The sequence below is a fragment of the Neovison vison genome, chromosome 6 (assembly GCF_020171115.1).
Source record: "Neovison vison isolate M4711 chromosome 6, ASM_NN_V1, whole genome shotgun sequence".
NCBI lineage: Eukaryota > Metazoa > Chordata > Mammalia > Carnivora > Mustelidae > Neogale > Neogale vison.
Window position 1 is genome coordinate 92,543,084 of NC_058096.1, and position 26,497 is coordinate 92,569,580.

Here is a 26,497-nt window from a genome sequence, read left to right on the forward strand (position 1 = left end):
TCAGCTATGCCAATAAAAGCCTTCACAAGATGAAAACAAGTGCGTAACTTAAAAGATACCATACCAACAGCAAAAAAAGAGAGAGAGAGAGAGAGAGACACCATACAATGTGATCAATTTATTATGTTGTAAATGCACATATCTGTATGTATGTATGTATCTACATGTGTGTGTACATGAACATATAAAATCTGTCCTATTCCAGAAACACATGCTGTTACTTCCTGGTTCTTTATGGACAGAACTTTCAGGCATGAGTAACATATGTGTGTAATATTCAGATGAAAAGCTGTTTACTTCTGATACAATATGTGTAACCAGTAACGTGACTAGCTCAAGGCGGCACACTGAATGAAAGATTCGGAATCCAGTCTTGAGCAGAAATTACTGTGCTGTATGATGCATAACATAGTGCTTGACTTTCTCTGTCTACCTATAAAAGTGACTTAGAGTTGATTTGAGAAATTTGTTAACAACAACAACAAAACAGTAAAGCTAGCACACAATGTTTCAAAGGGGAGTATGATAAAAAAAACAAAGAACACAAACTGCATTTATATTTACCTTCCTTTGCTTTCTTATGTTCAAGTCTTTCCTTTTGCAAGGATTTCTCTAATCTTGATCTGTGTTCATACACAACTGAAAGAAAAAAGTTAAAATTTGTCTGCAAATAATTAGAAATTCCAAAGTAAAACTAGTATCAATTTTCAACACGGGGAGGGGGCACAACACTTGAGAGTCTTCACAAATAAAATAAAAATGTGAGCATTTGTAAGTTCCATATTCTGGGTAAAAATAGCCACAATGACAAGTCTGAGCTGACTTCTGCACAGTCCGCTCCTTCATAGAAGCAATACTCTGAAAGAATGCTCCCTCCTTCCACCTTCTTTGCCGGCTCCTTCTCAAAACCTTCTCTGTGAGGTTCCCTGTCTTTTGTTGGGCAAATGTATCCATTTTCTTGACTTCTACCACCGATTGCACCGCAGTCAGCCCCACATCCATATTTCTAACTCCCACCTCTCTCTTAGGTATTAGAACAGCATTTCCTAAAGACTCTGGGGTTTTTCCACCTACTTATCCCATGAGTACTGCCAAGTCCACATGATCTGAGCCGGAACTAAGGCTGCTGGACCCGTGAGTAAACCTCAGCAACCCTACTGGCATGAAAGAGATGGTGCATTCCACATGAAGGAAAACACCATGCGAGAGCCACAGAATGAAGTGGGGAGGGCCATGCGAGAGCCACAGAATGAAGTGGGGAGGGACTCAAAGAGAACCTATGAAGGTCAGGTTCACATCTGCCATGGCAAGATGCCAGTGGCAAACTGATGCCATGCTGTCAGACCTCCCTGTCCTCGGTTATCCTCACCTGCCCTGTCTATACTGAAGAAGCCAGTGTTGCCTGGTGAGCAGAGAGGAAGTATGGATGTCATGGGGGAAAACAGGGAGGAGGAGAAGCTTATCAGATCTCTCCTTCCCACCTCAGGCTGCACATCTACAGCAAACAGGAGCTGGAAGAGTAGGAAAAGTTCTGCCTTTGAAAGAATAAATTAATAATATGGGTATTTTATTTATATAATAAAATGTATGCATATGGACTAAACCAGATGTAATACTTACTAGATCGAGACTGTGTTTATGGATAAAAGTTATTAATACTTTTTTTTTTCCTAATCTGAAAGAAGTCGAGAAGAATCCAAGACTGTAAATATTTCATTCCAGGACAGAAAACCCAGCCTCACAGAGTGGTTTGTAAAAGGCGAAGAAGGGGGGAAAAACCTGAATTTCTGAGGTGTGCTTTGAGTCCTGTTTGTGCAGCATTATGGTCACATATGATCTCATTCCTGGCCAAACAAAGCCAAAGCTGTCATTTGGTTCTCCTACCAGTCTTCAGCTGCCTTTAGCTACCTAAGACAAAATTCAAACATCAATCACTCACTCACCAGGTACAACACACCCAATTGCCTAACACTACTGGCCTTCCCAAAGGGCCATGGTCATAGCCATCCCCCTCCCTCACACCTGCTATAACCCCTTGCTGCTCGAAGGGATGCCCTGTCCCTCTGGCCCTTTCTCCAGGGTCACAGCTGCCAGTGACCAGCTACTGCTGTCCTCCTTCCAGCATCTCCTGCGTCCTCCACCTTTTCCCCACGCTTCATGTCTCATCTTGTCAAGCCACAGAAACCTTCTGTTTCCCGGGTTCCCTCTACAGCTACCACAGCCCCGACCTCTACTCACACTTCTGCTAACACCTCTGTGCACACCCCTCAGAATGCGGCCACCACCCAGACTGGCACGGTGTCATCCGCCGGCAGCGTGTGTGCCTGTCTCGGCTTCCCCACCAGCCCTAGCTTCCCACTAGGGAACCCAACAATCCCTGCCCCAGTCCCTTGTCCACCTGGGTTCTATTTTCTTTGCCAGATGACCTCTTCCCCTGCCAGTGCTGTTACTATAAAGGATCCAATGCAACTCTGCATTTATTGAGCCCCTACTAGGTATCTGGAACCACATTATGAGCCGAAATGGAAAAACGAGACGCGGGCCTTGGCCACAAGCAGATCAAGTTTAACACAGTAGACAGGTAAGGTAATTTTTTTGTATAATTAGAGCTGAATACATTTAGAATAATAAAAGTATATTTAAGCCCAAGGAAAGACAAGGATGAGCTCTGGGTGGGAGAGCAGTGAGGTAAACATCAGAGGTAATCATATCTTGGCTGGCTTTGAGAATGAAGAGCAAATTTTTTAATACTTTTTTTTTAATAAACATATAATGTATCATTAGCCCCAGGGGTACAGGTCTGTGAATCGCAGATTTACACACTTCACAGCACTCATCATAGCACATACCCTCCCCAATGTCCATAACCCCACCACCCTCTCCTTTCCTGTTCCCTCTGGCAACCCTCAGTTTGTTTTGTGAGATTAAGTGTCTCTTATGGTTTCTCTCCCTCCCAATACCATCTTGTTTCATTTATTCTTTTCCTACCCCCCATGCCCCCCACGTTGCATCTCCACTTCCTCATATCAGGGAGATCATATGATAGTTGTCTTTCTCCGATTGACTTATTTCGCTAAGATGATACTCTCTAGTTCTATCCACGTTGTCGCAAATGGCAAGATTTCATTTCTTTTGATGGCTGCATAGTATTCCATTGTGTATATATACTACATCTTGTTTATCCATTCATCTGTTGATGGACATCTAGGTTCTTTCCATAGTTTGGCTATTGTGGACACTGCTGCTATAAACATTCAGGTGCATGTGTCCCTTTGGATCACTACATTTGTATCTTTAGGGTAAATACCCAGTAGTGCAATTGCTGGGTCATAGGGTAGCTCTATTTTCAACTTTTTGAGGAACCTCCATGCTGTTTTCCAGAGTGGCTGCACCAGCTTGCATTCCCACCAACAGTGTAGGAGGAATGGTTCCCCTTTCTCCACATCCTCGCCAGCATCTGTCATTTACTGACTTGTTAATTTTAGCCAGAGAATGAAGAGCAATTTGATAGAAAAGGGTGCCACGGGAGAAAGGCATTTTTGGAAGACATCACAGGGCAAAGGCACAGAGGTCTGAAATTGGGCTGAAGGTAGCCGAACTCCAAAAAGTTGTAAGTCCACTGATGAGAAATTACACTTTTTTCTAAATAAATCTATATGGTATATAAGTTCCTCTGCCAATTTCTAAAAGCCTATTAAAACCAAGGAGTTCCTTGAATTGGTACTAACAGTATCATCTGGAATGATGTTTGGAACAAGGTGGAGGAAAAGAAAGATTAGCACTATAAGGATCTCACTAAGCCAAGCTCAAAACTTGATGCTCACAGTCTCTGAAAATTCAGTCGGGTGGGAAAAAATGTACAGGGAAACAGGTATATTACAATGCCATCCTGATATTCCAGAGGCAACAACAGGATGCCACAGGGACACCTGAGCCCTCCCTTTGGGAGGAAATACACTCCCTGTCCTTTAATCCACTGACCAAAGTTCCCAGGTCTGGGTGGAGGGTCATGGAAACATAAATAGGCCAGTTAAAATGGAATTTTGGTGCACAAAGTGGATACACCACAGATGATTTCAGCAAGCACGTACATCATCATTCAAAGAAAGGAACAGGAAGAACAGTCAACATCTTTTTTCCAATGGAACTGAAGTGGCAGTGGGGGTGGGGTGGGCCCAAGTTTAGCAGCTCCCAAGGAAGTCAGGACCTCTAGAGAAATGATTCCAGCCTAGAAACATCCATGATTTTAAAAGACAGCAGCACAGTCAACAAGACAAACAGGACAGGGCTGCTCACCAACTATTGCCAGCCACCTCAGACTCCGAGCGGTTAAACCTTATTATGGAATGGTAATGACAGATGGGAAATAACAGAGGGGGAATGCTACGTTTGCACATTACAATCTGGTGAAATTCTTTACTTAATATACAGCAGCAATCACTGCAAACTTGCTGTTGCAAAGTCAGTCGTGTATGGGACATGGTAATCAGGTAATGATTGTCTTTGCACCAGGAAGCAGAAAACTCATCAGTATTCTTTCATCTTCAGTAAAAGTGGAGGGTCCACTTGATTACACCAAGCAGAGAGAGACTACAGGGGATGGGATGAGAGGGTGGGAGACAGTGCTCCATTCTCTAGTCTCTTCCCTGCAATGCAGTCAGGTAAATAATGTGCCAGTCCAAAGTACCCATTTATCACACTGAATCACGCAACTGTCTTTGACAGTTTTATGCTCCTTGGGAATTTACACACTCAACACATTAATAGCAGTGTTGTCTCAAGAGCCAGAAAATCCTAGGATACACAGTTATAAACTTTCATAAGTAACCTAAACAGATGCTACACGGTATCTACAAAAAGACAGACACGTTCGTGGATTACAGTCAAAATTCAACGTTCTTGAGAAATCTGAGATAGTCACAGATGAATAAGAAGGCATCACTAATAGCAAGATCTAAGGCATGAAGAATCTGGTTTTGCAAAGGCAGTGAAAAAAGATGTGGTAAACGGGAATAGAGGTTATACATACACACCATGAGGTAACTGTACTATGAATGTTCTCTTCCTCAGAAATGATCAAGCCATTATTATAGCACCAGTTCCTGGTCCTGACGTAAAATAACTGAAGAATGCAGGAATGGAGTTTCAGGGTGGAAGAACATGAGCAAGGGGGAGGTGAGAAAAGGGAGTGGCAGGGACTGACAGAGGCGGGAAGTGGGAGAAGTGCCGTTCCTTCCTCAAGTACAGAAAAAGGAAAATGAAGCCAAAAGGAGCCTTAGAAGATAAGCTGAGGACACCACATCAGGGAAGGTGAGAGTGAACATTCACCCTTGGAATTGCAAATTCAAGAAAGAAAGGGAGAGGGAAAGAGGCAGGCAGTAACAATGCTTGAGAGCACAGACTCTGGCGTCTGGATTCAAATTCCAGATCTATTCCGTATGGGGTACGCTGCTGAACGTCTCTGTACCTCAGTCTCTTGACATAGTATGTGGGAATAATGACAGTATCTTTCTCTCTGGATGGATGTCAGGGTTAAATGAGTTAATATGTGCCAAGTGCTGGCACGGAGTAAATGCACGAAAGTCCGAAAATATTGTTTTCTCCTATCTGTGGTGGCTTAAAATTGTCAGAGAAGGAATCAGAGGATTCCCAGAGCCCTTTCAACTCTACAATTAAAGCCTAATAATAATGAAGTAATTATATATATTATAGATAGATAGATGGATACACACAGACACACACACAGTTATATATGGAGAGAGGGTAGGGGACTCGAAAAAGTAATAAAACATTAATCCGCTTCCCTTTTACTTAAAATAAATTTTCCTTAAAAAAAAAAAAAAGAAAAAAAAAAGAAGTAAATAATCAGTCCCACAGCTCCGACACTCATAAGCCTTTTTTTTTTTAAATAAAAACTGAAAGACAGTAAAACGGACCAGATAGAATTTTTGTATCCCTATAGCTCTTCTAGAAAATTTCCCTATCAACTAAATACACACATACATACACCCACACAACCCTTAATTCTTTTACCATGCATTCTCCAGGCTTTTGAGCTAGTGATTTATCTAGATAGGTTTACTGTTTCACTTAGAAGGAAGATCGCTAATCAATCCTTGTCACCTATCTCTATTTTTCTATTTATACTCTGAAGTCAAGGGCATCAGTCAAGATGAACTAATACTGCTAGAACCTCTACAACAAAAAAGGTACATAATGAATATTCTCAAAGCACCAGACAAGTTTAAGGAAAAATAAGGACAGAAATAATGATTTAATCTTGGCATTCAAGATTTTAAATGCAGAATAACACTGCAATGGAGATAGGATTTGAATCACAAGAACCCATGAGAAAAAGATGAGAATGCATAATACTCATCATCTCCCCTGCTTTCTGAAAAGGAGTTTAATATTTTCCATGCAGTGGAAAATGGAAAGAGGTTTTACTCCTCCTTCAAGCACTCCAGAGTTTAAAATCATGCCAACTTCCTACAGCAATTTTCCATTTTAACTCTGACTTCCTCTGAAAGTCACAAAAGAAATTAGCTGTATACATCCACTTATGGGCAAAATACATATCCATGACAGGGCAGACTGCTCCAATGCAGAATTAAAAAACAACACTCCAAAATTAGACAGAAAACACTGCTAAGTGTTTTAACACCTTAAACCAAGGGAGGGCAATGTTTCTTCGGCAGAAGCAACAGCCCATAAAATTTTGCTTTCAGTCTTGACAATAACATAAGGTTTTAACTTTATAAAAAAACAAACAATTGTATGAAAGTCACACAATTCAACTTGTGAAAACATTGAGAATTGCAAGTACCGTTATCACTTTACAGATTATAAAGATTAAAATGAACAAATCTGTGCTTTTGACAATTGTGGTTGAAGGTCTTTTTTTTTAAGGTTTTATTTATTTATCTGAGAGAGAGAGAGACAGAGACAGAGAGAATGAAGGGAAGAGGGAAAGGGAGAGGGAAACTCAGACTTCGTGCTGAATGAGGGGCTGGACGTGGGGCTTGATCTCACAACACCAAGATCATGATCATATTGATCAGAAAATCAAGACTCATCCACTTAACTGACTGACCCACCCAGGTGCCCCTGTGGTTAAAGATTAAGTAGAATAGCAAAAGGGATGACAAAAAGGAAGATATATTGAAATCACTTTAGTTCCCAGAACAGAATACTTTCAAAGATTTGTTTTGTCTTTGTTTTTAGGCCTAAAATAGCAGATATTTATTATGGTCTTAAGAACAGTTTTCTGTTGTGGTTCTAACTCCCCAGCTGTGGGGTGGAGGACAGCCACCCCCTCTACCATAAAACAAGAACTTGGTAATTAATACAAAGACAACATCATAGATACAGTTTCCCAATTACCTTTCCTTCCTTCATAATTTTACCTCATAAGGAGTCTGAGAAAGAACAGAGGAGATCTCCTTGGAAAATGACCCACATAAAACAACTAAGTAAAAGCACAATCGTGGTGACATTTTGAGGATCTCCCTGGATCCTCCCTCCAGACCCCAGGGGAGGCAAGGGCACCCTAAGGCTGTAGTCAGCATCTCGGTCTCAGCCCAGCTCCTTCAACAAAGTCTCTCTGACTCCTGCACCATCTTCCTAACTCTGCTATGACCTCTCACAGTTGTATCCAACTTTTACTTCTCACTCATCCTAATTTTACGTCTTCCAGTACAATTTAACCTTTCCAGTCTGATTGACAATTTATAGCTGAATTCAATTATGAATTAACCTTTTCCTATGGTTAGCTCCCTTTACTAAATTACATATTCACATTCCAGGTCCGGGGGACAAAACCATGCAGTGGCTTCCTATCACGCTCTGAGTGAAACCCAACCGCCCTCAAGGCTTTACCCGACTGTTTGTCCTGCTCCGGCCTGTCCTTCCTTGAACGGGCCAGGAACCCTCTCACCTCGGCACCTTGTACTGCCTCTTGCTGGGGCCTCTGCTGCTGCCTCTCCAGGTACCTGCATGACTGACTCCCTCATCTCCTGCAGATCTTTACTAAAAAAATGCCTCTTCACCAAGTCCTTCCCTGGACAACCCAGTGAAAATTGCAACCTTGTCCCCATCCTCAATACTTTTGGTCTCCATTCCTACTTAATTTTTCTCCTTAGCATGTAACACTCTAACATATATGTATATTTTATATATTTTATATGTATTATATTTTATATACTTATATATATTTTTATATATTATATATGTATTATATAATACTCTAATATATATTTTATATATATATATATTTTTAACTTGTTTGTCTTATTTATTGCCTTTCTATGCCACTAGAATATAAGTTTAGTCAGGGCAAGAATTTCCAGTTTGCCTTCTTTCACTCCTGTATCTCTGGCACATTAGATTGCAGACATTCGATAGGTAATAAATGAATAATTGAATGAATGAATGAATTATATGTGCCTTGAAGTCTGGGATTGGCTAGCTCCTTAATATTCCTCGCCTATATCCCAAACCTTCATTACTATTTCCGTCTCAATACCCCAGTTCCTAATATCTAGTGGTATTCCATAGCCGTTAAATGAATGAGTACATTTAGAAGGTATTTCATACTTTGGCTCATTTGTCTGTCATCCTTTATGTCCGGGCACTTTTAAACTAAATTTCCACATTTGTTGGCTCATTAGGGTTTGCATATCGCAGAGAAGAGAGAAGTAACAGAATAGAGATTAAATATAAATTTATCTGTTGATGTGCAGGCTCATAAGATTAGCATTAGTTAAATCATAGCCCTGGAATATAGATGCTTTCAGGATGCTGAGAGAAAAAAGGACAGTCTGATTAGGTATTTTTCTACTGCATGGCAATTAAAGTTTTTCCTTTTTTTGGCTGCACAATAAAGTTCCTCTAATAGCTCACACAAGTGTCTATTTTTAAGTTTGCTAATGCATACAGTTTATGAAGTTGTTTAAATGGAAATTTTAACCGTGATTTGAATGGTGCTTAACTGCCTTTTCTATTTTGGATAAAACTATACCCCAGGCTTTCCCTCACGACACTCTCGGAGAGCCGGCTTTTTCAAATAAGTATTACATTAGCTGACTTAAGATATATTTCTTTATACGAGTCTTCTTTCAAGTGGTGAGCTACTAATAATCATTCTTATTATTAGATGAAATCTATTCACTTCTCATGAAAGGATTCTTCTCTTAGCCCCTCAGACTTATATTATAGCCCAGCAATGTTCCAGGCACCTTGGAAAACACAAAAGTGTAGGACTGACTCTTATAAAAAGTTTATAATAAATAAATTTGGGCTGTGAGAAGAGGCAAAGTCAGGTAAAATAGTAAGAAGACAATCAGAGCTCACCAAAGGCTAGGTGAGCTGACATAATGACTCGCTGAGCCAGCAGATTTTTAAACAGACTCTTTTTATAAAAGCAGAAGAAAAATGTCCTCCTGTCCCATGAAAATGCTGTACTCTACAAAGCAAAAATTATATATGTAAATTACATACACATATGCATATATATTATAAACTTAAGGACTCATAGTTAATAGAAGCAAAATTATTTAATAGACCCTGTACAGTAATATTCTTCTTATCGAGCAGTCAGAGTTTGCAAACAGCATCGTGGTGTTTTAAGAAATAATGCATGAGAGAAAGAGAAAGAGGGAGAGAGGCTTCTGGTCACCCCAAACTGATGCAAGGATGTAAAAGAATGACCTTCAGATGGGCTATATGCAAAATGTGCAAAAGCACATTGGTTTTATAAAGGACTGTGCATTTATGCATATACTTTTCAAAACCGATGTGCCTGAACCAACCAGAAAAGAGATTTCCTTTTCCTAAGTGATCTGATTTCACCATGGGAACCTGTGTCCACGGACACTTCCACCAAAGAGGAAACAAACCACTTCAAGTTCTCAAGTACCAACCACTAAGAGGTGTCCACTTTGTATAAACCTGCATCACAGAACGTAACCAAAGAAGGGCAGGATGAGCCAGGCCACAAGTGACTTCTCTTTCAAATGAACACAGCAGGACACAAGCAACCCCATCTTCATCCAAACGCCCTTTGTCATGTTTCCACCTCAAGATGTGAAAACATGCAATATATCCTGGAAAAGGTTTCATAAAAATCTGGCTTATACAGAGATATTATCTAAGGGTACATATGTATTATATCCTAAAGGCTTCATTCAACAAATCAAACAAGTATTCAGTGAACACTTACTAGGTGCCAGGCACTGGTTCTGATATTTGGGAATACGTTATGAGCACAACAGTTAAAAAAAAAAAAAAGCCTTTGGGGAGCTCATATTCTGGCAGATACATAAATGAGTGGGAGCTAACAAGTATCAGAAGGGCGCAGGGGGACAGGGTAAAAGAGACTGGAGGTATGGGAAGGATGCGTCACATTTCTAAATTGGTTATTCAAGGCAGGACTCACTGAGGAGAAGACATCTGAGCCAAGACTTGAAAAAAGTGCAAGAGTTACTACTACCAACATCTAGGGAGAATGTTCCAGATATAAGGAGTGGGCAATGCAAAAGCTCTACGGGGAAAGTATACTTGGAATGTTCTAAGAAAAGCAGGGAAGTCAGTGTAGCTGAGATAGAGTGAGCTGGAAGATCAGAGGGTGAAGGTAGGGAAGGGCCACCTTCCCACAAATTGGGATGGGCCTCAGAAACCTAGTGAAGACTCTAGCTTTTACTCCAAAACCTTTTGGAGGGTTTGAGCAGGAATACAGAGTGATGACTTAGATCTTAAAGTAATGATCACTCTGCCTGCAGAGGTGTAAGATGTGAGCAGTTATTAGCAAGTTTCTACAGTAATCCAGGAATGAGGTACAGGAGAATAGGACCAAGGTGCAGGCTACAGGAGATTCTGCATTTATACTGAGGATAAAACCAGTGCATGTTTATCAGCTGAGATGGGGAAGGCTACCAGTGGAATAGGTTTGTGAGGAAGATCTGGAATAAATAATTCTGTGATGACCGAGTCATCTGCTCAGCCTGCAGGAATCAAGACAGACTCCTATAGGTAACATCTTGTGTGGATGCTGAGAGATGATGATGGAGGAAACAACACAGAAAAATACAGACAGTGGAGAAAGAACATGCAAGAGCACTGAGGCAAAACCAAAAAATCTGGGGGCACCTAGGCCTAGGTGGCTCAGCTGGTTAAGCCTCTGACTTCGGCTCAGGTCATGATCCCAGGGTCCTAGGATTGAGTCCCACACGGGGCTCCCTGCTCAGTAGAGTGCCTGCTTCATCTTCTCCATCTGCTGTTACCCTGGCTTGTGCTTTCTCTCTCTCTCAAATAAATAAAATCTTAAAAACAATTCTGTTTATTCTATTACTCAAACTGAGTAAGAGTTAACTTCGTTAATAGCACAGATGGGGGCCCAACCTGCATCTACTGAATCAGAATTTCCAGGGAAGATACCTGAGAATCTGAATATTTAGCAAGTGTGCACCCACCTGCTCCCCACCCACCATGTGCTTTTATAGAGAGTTCTGGAAACACTGTTAAGCAAAGGGATGATAGGAAAGTGAGCAGGGTGGTGGGGAGAGAAAGAGTCAGACAGGGATGCAACTGACTTGGTCAGATCAGCATGGTTGCCAGAAAATAAGATTTATGGGTGGTGCATAAGACAGAGAATCAAAGAGAGTGTAGAGGTTGATGGATTAGTCAGGAGGTCATTGCAACGACCTAAAATAAAGGAACATGAAGGTTAAAATTCCATATTGCCCCAATTTAAGATGATCTCCAGTTATGCCAACAAGACAATCCAATTTTAAAGAGTTGATTGCTTTCCCAACTGGAATATACAAAATTTTAAAGCCAGGAGTAGGAAGTGAAAAAGAAGATGAACAGACACTTAAAGATATTCTAACAGTGATTAAATGCATGAAAAAGTGATCAACTAAATTCATCATCAGGGAAATCAAATTAAAATCATAATGTGATACTACCATTCTCCCCTCAAAATGGCTAAAATTTTAAAAGACAGACAATACCAAAGGTTGGCAGGAATTGCTGATGGATGTGTGAGTCAGTGCAACCATTTTAGAAAACTGTTTGGCAGTGCCCACCAGAGCTGACGAACGCAGACCTTGGGACCAATAAATCCCACGCCTAGGCATGTACCCAACCAAATATATTAATTTAGTTACCAGAAGTCACAAAAGAGAGTCTTAAGAGCAAGTCTCAATACTGGAAACAATAGTCCCAAACTGGAAATAACACAGTCATCTACCGTAGGAGAACGAATGGGCTGCAGTTGTTCAAAGAAATTGAGTATCGCTCAGCCATGTGAACAAACTGTAAGAACACAGATGAATTTCACAGACCTAAGGCTGAGGAAAGAAGCCAGACAGCAAAGTGGTACTTACTAAATAATTCTACTTATGAGCAGTTCAAACACAAGCAAAGCGAAGCTGTGGCGCCAGAGATGGGATGCTGTTCACAGCTTGCATATGGCAGTAGGAGGCGGGCAGCCAGTGACGGGGAGAGAACAAGAGGCAGCATTTTTGGGTGAGGGAAATGCTCCGGTTCTTGGTCTGACTGCTGGATACACTGTCTGCTTTGTGAAAAATCCACTGAGCTCTACACTTAGGACTCCTCTACCGTTCCGAATGTATACTTGTTTATAAAGTTAAGGATATTTGTCGTTTTCAGTTCAAGTCATAGTGAAATATAAAAGACATTTAGATATGTCACTTTTTTTTCAACCCACTTCTCTCCAAACACCATGACTCAAACCCTTTACCAGTGTGTCTGACGACCGTGTCTACAGTACCACAAGTCAGAATTTTTGTCCTCTGAGTTTTCCGAAGTGTACCCATCTTCACTGGAAATGCAGCATTTGCGAAATCTCTGTCTGAGGCTATCAGTGTTAATGTCCTAAGCTGCAGACATCTGGTAAAAATCAGGAGAGCTGCCAGTTTCATTTGTCCTGTAGGTGTATGTATATTCATGCTTCGTGTATCACTAACTCGAACGTACTGGGGTTCCTTTGGAGGGCCAGTGGTAAAAAGGCTAGTCTATAAAAACATTCTGCATTTGCAATTGGAGGACACATTCCTGGGAATAAATACACTACTCTAAGTGCTATTTCATCCTTAAAAAAACAAAAACAAAAACAACTTTTTTTGGTCAGGTGCCTTCCATAAATATCTAACCACATCAAACGAGGTCATTTTGGGCTAATGTGTCTTCCTCACACAGTAACTCTGCTGTTTAAAATAAAGGAGTTGGGAAAGCACCCAGAAATAGCAGAGACTTTGTGTTGCCTCCAATACAAGTCTCCCTCTTTTTCTGAGGAGTAATTTTTCAGGATGAAGGGAACCTTGCATTATAATATTCAAGCATATGCAATAATCATTAACTCAGGGAGAAGAATGCCCAGAAACCAAATACATTTAAGAAAATCAAATCAAAATGCCCGAGTGACTGATTCAAAGTGCACCATGAGAGTGGATCCAAGGATGGTACAAATATTTTTGACCTAGGCTACCGTGTGAAAGACGGATCCAGGATCAAGGACACCTGGGGTGGGGCAAATCATGTGTTCCCTGTAGGACATGTTTAATGTTTGACAGGGATATCCAGATAGCACAGAGAAACTTAAAGAGTAATCTAAGAAACAATTGTGTTGCTGGCAGCAAGAAGATCCTTGCTGGGAAGGGTCCCTTCACCACCTCTTCCAGGACTAAGACCAACATAAGGACCCTCTGAGGTGACCCTCAGCCTATTCCCCACAGCCATTCGTACTCTTCCTGACATATCTTCGTCCTACGTCACCAAACTGCCTGAATACTTATGGTTACAACTGAAGGGAACTTAAAAAAATAATAATAAAATAAAATGAGAGACTGTGGGAATAAAGTCAGCACAGAATGTCTAAAAGTTACTTCACCAGTTTCACTGGAATTCTTACTTATAGCCTCAATTCTCTTTGCACTTGAGGCCATTCATTTTTAAGCCTTCCGTTGGGATAAAATATAGTTAAGTATATTCTTTATACTTTCTGCTACAGAAAATGAATACCTTCCTAATGGTTTAAGAAGAACACATGTGGCTCTAATCAGATGTATCTCCTGCACGGAGATGTTGGACACTGTCCAGCTCAGGGCAGGGGGTTACCTTTTAGTCAATGATCATGGCATATAATGTAGAATTCCTTAAACAAGAAGTCTGGGACCACTGGGTGAGACCCTCAAAGGTCAAATACAAAAGTGTTATCCTTTCTTCATCCTTTAAGAAAGGGCACACTATGTACCTGGAGCTGTGGGCTTGAGGGTGATGGTGAGAGATTTTTGATGATGGTGTGATGCAAGAAGGATCTAGAGGGTTTTGTGAAAGCATATTCCAGTGAGCAGTCCTTGGAATACTTCCCTTATACGGGCCTGGGTCACGTACATAAGATCACACATGACATGACACCCAACCTTCTTTGAGTATCTGCCTTCCCTGGGACCCCTGGAGGCCTCCCTGAGCAGTGTGGACGCCCTTCTCCCTCCCACAGGGCCCTAGGCAGAGCTCTGCCCATAGTCTTATTAGCATTTTATATACAGGTTTGCCACTCAGATAATGCTGTGGATGACTTATGAGAAAGTTGGTCTCTTCACTATTTGCACACTAGCCTGGGTCTGGTACTAAATGGGTACTGCTAAATGTTTATTAAGTGACTGGACTAATGCAAGCAAATGAATGCCAGGGTCAAAGTCTGCACGTGATGTTAATAACAGACTCTGCGTATCAACTGTTCCATAAAATGTATGTATGTAAATCCTTAATGGTTACATATCATGGTGGACTTCCAAGGATCCTCTTTTAAGACACTTCAAATTTGATACAGCCAACTTGCACCAAAAGAAGCATGGGAATTCACCCGCAACTTCTTTTTCTTTTTTTAAATATTTATTTATTTATTTATTTGACAGATAGAGATCACAAGTGGGCAGAGAGGCAGGCAGAGAGAGAGAGTAGTAAACAGGCTCTCCGCGGAGCAGAGAGCCCGATGTGGGGCTCGATCCCAGGACCTGGGACCATGACCCGAGCCAAAGGCAGAGGCTCAACCCACTGAGCCACCCAGGCGCCCCACACTGGCAACTTCTAAAGTTTCTCTATCAAAGGTAGAGACAATAAAACTATATTGTTTAAATTAACAAAGTACATAGGGACTTTTGAAAGCACAGAAAAATCAATAAACAGCCCTGATCTGTACAAAGGAGCAGGAATGGATGCTGAAAGAAAAAAAAGAAAAAATCTTTGATGGTATCAGCATTCTAATTAGAGTCAGACTTCCGATTTTTCTTCTCAACCTCATTCCATAGTCAGAATTCAGATTAAATCCATTGAAAATAACTTAAGTAGGACTGAGGTGAATTCTACTGAAAGAAAAAAGCAACAAAGAAAAAGGAGACAGGCTGACAAACAGAATTAGATGGAGACAAGAGATAATTTAAAGAGGATTTTTCAAATAATTTAGGGAAAATACCACTGGCCTGAGCCAAGATTCCTGAGAGCCATGCTGTCTGACACTAACCAGTTCTTTGCTCACAACCAAGAAGTTTCACCTTTCTACGTCTGTTTCCTCAGCAATAAAATGCAGTTGAACAGCTGAGTGGCCAAGATCCTTCCAGTGCTAAAATTCTAACCATGTGTATTTGCAGTAATTACTACAAGAGTGGTGACAATGACAATACATAAATCATTTCAAACTGGTAATGCATATTTTCAATGCATTAAACACAAGTGAGAAAGGACCCAGTTTAGCAGTATGTTGAGAAAGGCTCTGATTTTTTTCAGGAAAAAACTCTTGACAGAAGAATACGATTGCAGATTTGTCTCCCATGATTTTCAAAAAAGTTGAAAACGCATATATAAGCTAAGCCCCTGTACCATACTTAAGGTGTCCTCTAGTGGGGCTCTCCTTTTCTACAGGTTTGGCTGTAAAAAATACAAACATGTCACCCTTTTCTGACACTGAATGAATAATAAAAGCCGCAAAGTACAAATGCTACTCTAATCCCAAAGTGTGCTTGCTCCTTTTCCCCCTGCCCATTATATGCTTCAATGTGCTCTCCCCATAATAATGTTTTTTAAATCCCCGTAATAATTCTTACACACTGGGACATAACCAGGCATATCTGGTTGACAGCCTGGACCCAGCGCTGGGAGAATGCAAGTGTTAGGTGTTCCTCTGCTCATGCCTACTTACATGTATCTGCAAGCAACGTGTGATGGGGGAAGGGGTCAAAGGCTAGAAGTCCAGAGATTTCAGTTTAATTTTTAATCTGAGAAGTATTTATTTAATGTCATATGTTCCATCATTGGTAAAATGAGAGGGCTTACCAACTGATTACTAAGGCCTCTCCTAGCTCTAAGATTCCGATTCCCTGATGTAGTTGAGCAGGCAAGGACATGGAATCAGAATTGTGGAATGACCTGGATAAATGTTTAAGATCTTAGAGCATAATGGTAATGTTCAGAAAGAATGCTGGCCAGACTACAACAGAGAGACCCAGCAGGGCTACAAAGGAAGATGAGAAGACAAGGGGCAACACCTTTTTGGCTGAAGGGCTTAAGGCTCTTTTCTTTTACAAAATATCTGAAAATGATTAAAATTATTTTGACAGCTGCAAGTAATTGGGAGGTAGGTGGAAACAGGAAGTTCAGGCACAGAATAACCTCACTAGTTCCAGATTCATCCAATTCAATATTTATAATAATTTGGACTTAAGTAACTGACATTTATTATTATGCTGCATAGTTTTTTTCAAGCATCAGAGAACAAAACTAATTATAACCACAGCCCTTAATATAAGATTCATTAGCATACTAGACACTTTGCCTTTGATTTTTATGTTATTTCTCCATTGACAAAGTGTAAATCAGAACTACTCAGGAAGAGCAGTTATTTCACTGAAGATCTCAGTTCTATTCTTTATCATCCTGTGAATAAACCTGTTACTAAGAGGTTAAAAATATTGGTAGATGAGGGTTCGTATATTCAGGGGGGAAAAGGTCCCTTAATAAAACCTACTTGCACAGCAATCATAATAAATTATGTTTTTATAGTCCTTTACAGTTTATATACATAGCTTTTACTTCCAATTCACATGTAATTTGTGAGGGAACAATGTGCTAATTAGAAATTACTTCCATCTATTCATTAGAAGTTACAGTGACCTTTCTTTAGCCATTAGTTCATCTTACATTCACAATATTTAAAAATGCATTTACTTAAAAAGCACTAAACTTTTTGGTGATTTAGTATAGTCTTCTTCCATTATTCTGAATTCCTTAAGAGTTACTTCATTAGAAAAAGAATCCACTTACTGTGGTAATTCTGTGGGTGTTATTCAAGAGACTGTGAGAAAGAAAAGGGACTATTATTTATAAATTTACCTTAAAATCATTTATACAACATAGCCCCCCATCAAGCTGTACAAATAGAAGTATACAGATAAAAGAAAAAAAAATTGTAATTACTGCTGAGTATGAATCACCATAGAAAAATGAGGACAATTTGTACTTAATAGTCATGCTTGGTTCTCTCATCTTTGCTTTAGAATTCTGTTAACACACTAGGTAAATTTTTTGCTTACCATTTTAAAGAACCCACTTCTGAGGGCTACTTTCAATGAGGGTAACTGTGTGCCTGCTTTATTACTCAATGGCAGGGTAAGAACTACAGTACTTACAAGTAGTCTATCCCTTTGGCACCACAAATTTATTAATTAAGAATTCTAACCCTTGATCCAAAGCAATAAACCTAGGAATACACATTAAGCTGTTACCTAAATATATATATATATATATATATATATATATATATATATGTAGTATACGTAGGCAAACAAAAAATATAATAGTTATTACATTTTCCTCCAAGGCTGCCAAACACACACACACACACACACACACACACATTCTCACAGTGACACAGCAAAACCAAAACCAAACAACCTCAGATCTGAAACATAGTTTCCAAGGTATTAACAGAATTCAGTAAATCATCCCCATACTAAATGCAACAGAGAATACAACACAGCCATCTGAGAAATAACAAAAGGGCCAGGACTGGGTATGTGGGGGGGGGGTCCCTTTAAGGCAGAAAGGACAATTCTATAATATCAATATGGAAATATACATGATATTTATCTAAGGTGCATAAAGTGAGTATTTCTATCATCTTGTCTTCCAGAGTTCCATGAATCTGAAAAGAATACAGATGAAATCTTACAGAGCATATTATTTTCTGGCCTGCTATTTCACTAGGAATATACAAAAAGAATTTTATAATTTCTTAACTATAGAACTAAGAAATAAAGGATGCCATGAGCTTAATTTCTATTCTAAATCTAATCAGTTTATAAAATATCATGTATATATATATATATATATATGTATCTGGTGAAAATACATATCTGATAATACTGCATTACAGAATTATAGAATAACTTTCACAAAATTTTCCTCACAAAGCCAAAGATCAGGAATTAATCTCTTAAGATATATTGATAATTCATGGATTCATTTTCCTGTTAAGCTTACATTTCCAACTATCATTAAAAAAAAACACTTGGAAGTAAGCCAAAAAAAATACTGCTATGATGAAAGTACTCATTCAACACACTGAGGAAGAACATAAGGCAAAAACAAAACACGAACAAAAAAAACCCCAGAAAAACAAACTCAAAATTTGGGTTCTGAATGCTACTATTTTTTAGAACCTTTTTTTTGTACTAAATTCTGAAAGGCACATGTGATTTACTTCTTACATACCACTTTCTGTAAAACAAAAAACCTTTTTTTTTTTTTTACATTTATTTATTTATTTGAGAGTGCGCATGAGCAGGAGGGAAGAGGAAGAGGGAGACAGAGAATCTCAAGCAGGCTCCCTGCTGAGCTCAGAGCTGATCCAGGGCTTGATTTCATGATCCTGAGATCACCACCTGAGCTGAAACGGAGAGCCCCGCACTTAACCGACTGAGCTGCTCAGCTGCCCCAGAACAAAAAATTTTTGAAAGTAATTTATCTTTTTCTGTATACCCACTAAAATACAGCAGTGTTGACTAAGGAAAGTTTTGTTTGTTTGTTTGTTTGTTTGTTTGTTTAAATCATGAAAAGGAGAGCTTTATTTCTGCTCTTTTCATCCATGTTTTCTTACAATTTCTCTAAAACTCAGAAATAAGAATACATAAAGCAAAACGCCAATTTAAGCTGACTTAAAAGAACTTAAACTTGTTTAAAAAAAAAAAAAACTGTATATCCATTTACCTTTGATTCTATAAAGCCTAAATACTGGGAGTGCGTGGGTGGCTCAGTCTGTTAAGTACGTGCCTTTGACTCAGGTCATGATCCCAGGATCAGGCTCGAGAGGGAGTCTGTTTTTCCCTCTCAAGAGAGAGTCTGCTTTTCTTTCTCCTTCTGCCCCTTCCGCTGTTCTCATGTCCTCTCTCTCTATTGCTCTCTCTCTCTCAAGTAAATAAATAAAATCTAAAAACAAAACAAAACAAATAAACCAAAACCAACTAAACACTGCAGTGTATCAAGATCGCTCTGGTTGTTGAGATTATCAATGACTTCTTTCTTCTGCCTCTTAAAAATTTTCTGCACTTTCCAAATACCTACACAAACATAAGCTATTCTTCCAAGTTGAAATCCTACCAGTTAATTATGCTGATGCTCACTTCACCATAACTTAACTGAGTGGATTTCTTTCTTTCTTTCTTTCTTTCTTTCTTTCTTTTTCTTTCTTTCTTTTCTTTCTCTCTCTCTCTCTTTCTTTTTTTTTTGCACTCGCATTCCAGAAGAAAAGGAAAGCTCAAAATCCATTGATAAGTCAGTTCATTGCTAAGCTGGTTTAAGTTGAATCTTCTTTATATCTAACCTACATTTCTGGCACTGGAAGAAAACTGATGTTTCTTACCACTGAAGTAAAGCAGTAAAGCACTAAACTTTTCCAAAAAAAGCATTTTGGAATGCTTTTCAGTAATATAATTTAAGCAAAAATGATTTTGTTTGATTTCCCTTCCTTTGTCCAGAAAAACAAACAAGCAAACAAATTTGGCACAGTCCTTTCAGTATAAACTCAAATTGAATAGAATGATTGAAATACAGAGACTAGAAACCATATAAGTGGAGAACGTAATAAGTTTCTTATTTAACATTGACAACTAAATTCACCAGAATATTCTATTTCCTGAATATTTCACTTAATTGAGTTTTGCTGCTTTGATGTTCAAAGTCTCTGAGTAAAATGAATTAACGATTGAAATGGAAGCCCTTCAAAGATCATTCCAAAATACACATCCTGAGAAAAATAAAAATGCCTGTTAAAAACATCATGTTTTAGGCGCGCCTGGGTGGCTCAGTGGGTTAAGCCGCTGCCTTTGGCTCAGATCATGATCTCAGGGTCCTGGGATCTAGCCCCACATTGGGCTCTCTGCTCAGCAGGTAGCCTGCTTCCTCCTCTCTCTCTGCCTGCCTCTCTGCCTGCTTGTCATCTCTCTCTGTCAAATAAAATAAATAAAATCTTTTTAAAAAAGGGGGGGGCGTGTCAGAGCTTTAGGCCAGCTCTATTTTCACTTTCTCAGTTAGTATTATATAAAACCTTTGATATAATGTAGCAAATTTTGAACTATGAATCCTTTCCTTCAAGATGAAATTACCAATTCACCATTAGTAAGGCAAACACTTTGTTTTTCTAGTAACTGTAATTTATCAACTTATCAAAATGGTGGACTTTTGCACTATGTCTACCATGTACTAGGCACAAGACAGATGTCTTCATCAGACCCCTAACTCCAGAAAGCAGTCAAGTGTAGCTCTTATTTGAACATGTAAATAAAACAGGCTAAGTGGCTAGGTAACTTGCCAAAGGTCATCCAAGTATTTAATTATGGAGTCCAAATTTCCACCCAGGTTTACATTCATTCCAAATATTGGGGAAGTGTACAGTTTCCTCATCTTCCTGAGTTGGGTGTTCACACTGTGGCTTCATTAAAGTCTCCGATGTAATGTTCCATGTCACCAAATACAGATTCTAAGGAAACTCTAAAATCACATTATGAAACCCAAAATATATTATTTTTAATACTGCCCTCCAGTAATACAACTAATCAATAACTATCTGTTTTTCCACTCACAGAAACCACTTTCATTAAGGTTATGTAAGAAGTCAAAAAAAAAGAACAAGAAAAAACAATCTCTGTGACCAGTCTAGACAGAGGCATATAGCTTTAAAATTTGGAATGCTTACTCAGTGTACCTTTCTACTTTCCTAATTAAAAATTAAATCCATATTCTAAATAAACTGAAGCCAAGGTGTTCTCCCAACTTCTTTACATCTGGTAAGTTTACTCTCCTTAGTGAGAGGAGGTTTTCTATCTTGAATTACTAAATCTATTTTTTTTTCAATTTATTTATTTTCAGAAAAACAGTATTCATTATTTTTTCACCACACCCAGTGCTCCATGCAAGCCATGCCCTCTATAATACCCACCACCTGGTACCCCAACCTCCCACCCCCCCCCGCCACTTCAAACCCCTCAGATTGTTTTTCAGAGTCCATAGTCTCTCATGGTTCACCTCCCCTTCCAATTTACCCCAATTCCCTACTCCTCTCTAATGACCCTTGTCCTCCATGCTATTTGTTATGCCCCACAAATAAGTGAAACCATTAAGTGAAACCATATGATAACTGACTCTCTCTGCTTGACTTATTTCACTCAGCATAATCTCTTCCAGTCCCGTCCATGTTGCTACAAAAGTTGGGTATTCATCCTTTCTGATGGAGGCATAATACTCCATAGTGTATATGGACCACATCGTCCTTATCCATTCGTCCGTTGAAGGGCATCTTGGTTCTTTCCATAGTTTGGCGATCGTGGCCATTGCTGCTATATAAATCTACTTTTAATACCAATCTTTATTATTATTATTTTTTAATCAGTGGTGAAGTTATCTTTCTCCTCATTCTACAGACCTAGCTCCTGGATATCTGACACCGGCTGCTCACAGCCGTCACCCAAGTTGGAGAAGAGGGGATGGCCAGTGGTACAGACTGAAGCACAACCTAATGAAGGCTTCCAGCTCCCATCATCAGTGTTTCTCAACACTGGCCTGGAGGAAAGGGGGCTTGTGCTCAAGCAGAAGTAAACCTGCATTTGGAGTCAGCAGATTTGCATTCAGATTCCTTCTACCATTTATCACCTTTGTCATTCGGGACACATAACCTCATCCTGCTAATCCATAATGTAGGTATCAGGACCTAATTCAGTGTGTGGCACCTAACAGGTACTCAGTGAACTTCAGCTGAATTTACAACAAGAAAAAAGCTAAATCTTAGCAGTTTTCTCAGGGCATGGAGGTAAGTGAATACAAGACATGCAACACTCAGGCAAGAGCAATCTGGAAGTGAAGGAGCTGGTCATGATGACGGTCAGTGGGAGCCAGTCCCAGTGGAAAGCAAGGAAACGTGGAACCAAGGAGAGGCCCAGAGAAGATTCTCTGAGGCATACCCGACAATCCAGTAGGCCAGGGAGATGACCCACTTTTGCTTGATGACTAGAAGAGAATGCTGATTTCACTGGTTTTGCTACTGTATGAGTCACAAGGGTGGGTAAGCTGAGAAAACATGCGAGGGAGTAGAAAAATGTAAGTAACTACAAGGATATTGTAGAACTCACTTTAATTAAAAAATTCCTTGCTCTTGAAAGCTTTGTTAACTTTGAGTAGGTACAAGGAGTGATTCATTCTCCCATGAAACTTCCACAGTCTTATCCTTCTCAAAGGCTAAGCTGCCTCTGGGTTCCACTGCTACAAACCTAGGACAGGGAATGAAAATGACACCGCAGTCAAACCTGCTTGTGGGCATCAAATCTCTGCTGGATACCTAAAGAGTGTGTTTACATTTATGGCCAGTCTTGGCCTGTATTTTCTATACGGCCAAATCACTGGTACCACTCTGTAGTGAAACTCAACCTTGTCACTCTGACTTACGCTGCCAATCTTAGGAAACAAAGGCATCTACCTGCAGGCCTGGTCTTCCGGGCCAGCCCTACACTGCCAGAGATAAGCCAGGACATCCCTGTCAAAAGGATCATGCATTATGGAGCTGCTTACCAAGGTCTCTGTCACCAGGCACTAGGTGACAAGCACGAAGCCCATTCAACCTGCTGGGAAGTAACTGGCAAAGGAGGAAAACACGAAACTGACTGCCAGGTCACATTCCTGGGCCTGGCCCTATTCTTTTACTCTTCTCACTCACCCTCTGAGGAAGATCTGACTTTTTTTCTTTTTATTTCTCTCTCTCTCTCTCTTTTTTTTTTCTTTCTTTTTTTTTAAATGAGACTCAGAAAGATCCAACACTCTTTTAAGGACATAAACTAAAATCTGGCAGACCTATGATTCAGCCTGACTTTAAAGCCAATTCTGATATATTGCATGAGACAAAAAGTTTAATAAAAACCTTAGGTAAAATAACCTCCTGTCTATAAGGGGACGTGGCACTCAGGTGAGTACTAGAAAGATGTAAAAGTGGGCTGCAAATGGTTAAACTAAAAATAACACCATCTGAAAACTTACTTGACGAGAAAACTTTAAGACCCTTATTTATTCTTCTTCTATATAATTCTACCAAGTTTGGTCACTGGGCTTTCAAATCCACAGCAATGAGGTGGAGCAACTTTAAGGAGAGGGAGACAGAAGGACAAATGGAACATGCTAAGAGCAAAGAACACTGTCAAAATAATCATTACCCAGAGAAAAAATTCCACAGACACCCTGGCCCTGAGCGACCAGATGCACTGGCACACTGCTCTACATACGGCCACAGACAATGAAACAAAATTCCATAAACATTTAGTCATTTCCGCAAGAGGACTGTTACAAATATTTAACTAAATAAATCTACCATTTCTAGGTATTCCATTTTCCCGATCTGTCATTGTTGCTGCTGTTTAAAACATATGGTCTCTTTGCTTCCTACCTTCTGAACGTGCTAAAAGGACCACAGTATTACAATGTAAAATAACTGTACTGACCCTGAGATCTGTAGAGGGCACTCCACTCTGTAGCCTCCTCCAAGTTGTGTTCCCAGGGCCCTAGAACTCTTCCCTCTCCTCTGTATATGACCCACACCACAGTCTGCCCTTCCTTCCTAATGTGACTCTTGTAGGGGCAGGGACCATGTCTACTTGTGTTTGTAACTTCAGAATTTCTAGCACAGTGTCTTCTACATAAGTAAACACAGCAAATATTAAACTAAGTAAATTTATGCACAATATACTCAATTTTATAATATAAGGAGGCATGTAAAAATAATTCCATGTAAAATGGTTAACATACAACTTCTAGAGCTTCAGGGACTTCTGGGGGAACAGTCAGTTCAGCATCGGACTTCAGATCAGGTCCTGGGACCAAGTCCCACATCAGGCTCCATGTTCAGTGGGGAGACTGCTTATCCTTCTGCCCCTCCCCCCACTTGTGCTCATTCTCTCACTCTTCCACTCTCAAATAAAGAAATAAAATCTTAAAAAAAAAAAACCAAAAACTTATGAGGGCTTGAAAAGGCAAAACTATTTTTCATGTATCAAATATTACATTTCAGACACTGTTCTAAGCTCAAAGATTAAAACAGCAGACATGAAATACCAGTTTTCTGAATTCAAGGTCCTATGATCTCACAGAGGAAGACAGACAACTCAGAGATACAACATTTCAGATAGTCATCAGGATAAATATGAAAATCACGGAGGAACATGGGATAGAGTACTTGGGCAGAACTATTACCATTTTTCTGCTTATATGGGGTACTACCTTAAATCAAGGAGGAGATGTAGTTACTACTTCTATAGATTGCTCAGAGGCAAGAAATATGAAAGAAAGGTGCAGACTTCTTGAAAGTAACCAGTGAAATCTCAATGGGTGTCAGGGCTGCAGTAGTTGCTGGCCTTTCAGACTGTTCCCTGTGATTCCCCACCTCCTGGTACTCAAACCATGTGTACTCCCTTCTAACACTGTCGTGGGTCGGTCTGTGTGACTAAGAGCATCCAGCACAAGCCGTGTTCTCGCGCTTCCAAGATTAGGCTAGGAAAGGGCACGGCTTCCATGTTGGGCTCTTCCTCTCTTAGATCCCTCACCCTGTGAGATGCCGGCTGCTGGGTCACAAGATCCCTCAGGCAATCCTGTGCAAGGGTATTCCCTACAGAAGGGTATTCCATAGGGAGAAACTGAGACCTACCAACAACCACGAGAGTGAGCCTGGAAGGAGATCCTCCCCTAGCTGATTCTTAGATGACTGAAGCCCAGCCAACAGCCTAGTCACAGGCTCATGAGAGACTCTGAGCCAGAACCATCCAGCAAAGCAGGTCCTGCATTCACGGCCTCGGCGAACTGTGTGAAATCGTTAATATTTGTATGTTTGTTGCTTGAAGGTGCTAAATTTGGGGGTAATTTGTCATGTAGCAACAGATAATACAGCTACCCTTCTAGTAGTTGAAATCTGAGCTGGGGCCTGATTAAAAAGGAGTTAGTGAGGAGGAGATCTCAGGGAAGAATGATCCAGACAGAGAAAACAGCAAATATAAGGACTCAGAGAATTAGAATGTGAGCTTGCAGTGTCACCTGAAACAGCTAAAAGGCCCATGTGACTGGAATTTTATTACTAAAGTACAATAAAGTAGTAAAAGAAGATGTGAATTTTCCTCTAAAGAGAAATGGAAGATAGCATTACCTAATTTATATATATTTTTTTATTTTTTTAAGATTGTATTTATTTATTTGACAGAGAGAGTGAGCAAGCACACAAGCGGGGGGTGGGGGGTTGCAGAAGAGAGAGAGAGAGAAGTAGGCTTTTCCACTGATCAGGGAGCCTGATGCAGAACTTGATCCCAGGACCCAGGGATCATAACCTGAGCTGAAGCCAGACGCTTCAGTAACTGAGCCACCCAGGCACCCAGCAAATTTGATTTTTAAAGTTATAATTACTATTGCTATCTTGCCTAAAGCATATAGGATAAGATGAGATGATTTTAAAAAATGATATGGCCATAAGATACCTAATTTATATTTTATAAAGAATAACCTTTGCAAACTCCTGGACCACTATGTGGGACATAAGGGTGGGGAAAGAAAACCAGGTGGAAGCCTACTACAACTAGTCCAGTCAAGACATGGTGGTCAGATTAGGATGCTAGAAATACTCTAGATTGGTAAAATTCAGGATATATACATAAAGATTTTATTTATTCATTTTAGAGAGAGAGAGCACAAGGAGGGAGGGGCAGAGGAAGAGAGAGAATCTGAAGCTGACTCCACACTGAGCACAGAGCCCGATGCTGGGCTCGAACCCACAACCCCTGAGATCATGACCTGAGCTGAAACCATGAGATGGACACTCAACTGACTGAGACACCCAGGAGCCCAAAATGTAGGATACATATGTTGAAAGAAGAGTCCGCACAACTATATGAAAAACTTCTCCATGTAG

At 40.0% G+C, this 26,497-nt stretch overlaps 1 protein-coding gene across 4 annotated transcripts in view; it reads right to left on the bottom strand.

The window, feature by feature from the left end:
• The window catches only part of GOLIM4 (golgi integral membrane protein 4), a 79,591-nt gene that overhangs the window by 32,189 nt on the left and 20,905 nt on the right, over positions 1-26,497 (bottom strand). For all 4 annotated transcript variants that reach the window (XM_044251738.1, XM_044251737.1, XM_044251736.1 and 1 more), the window contains exon 2: positions 565-639. In XM_044251738.1, coding sequence (XP_044107673.1) covers positions 565-639 — 75 coding nt within the window. The remainder of the gene's footprint in view (positions 1-564; positions 640-26,497) is intronic.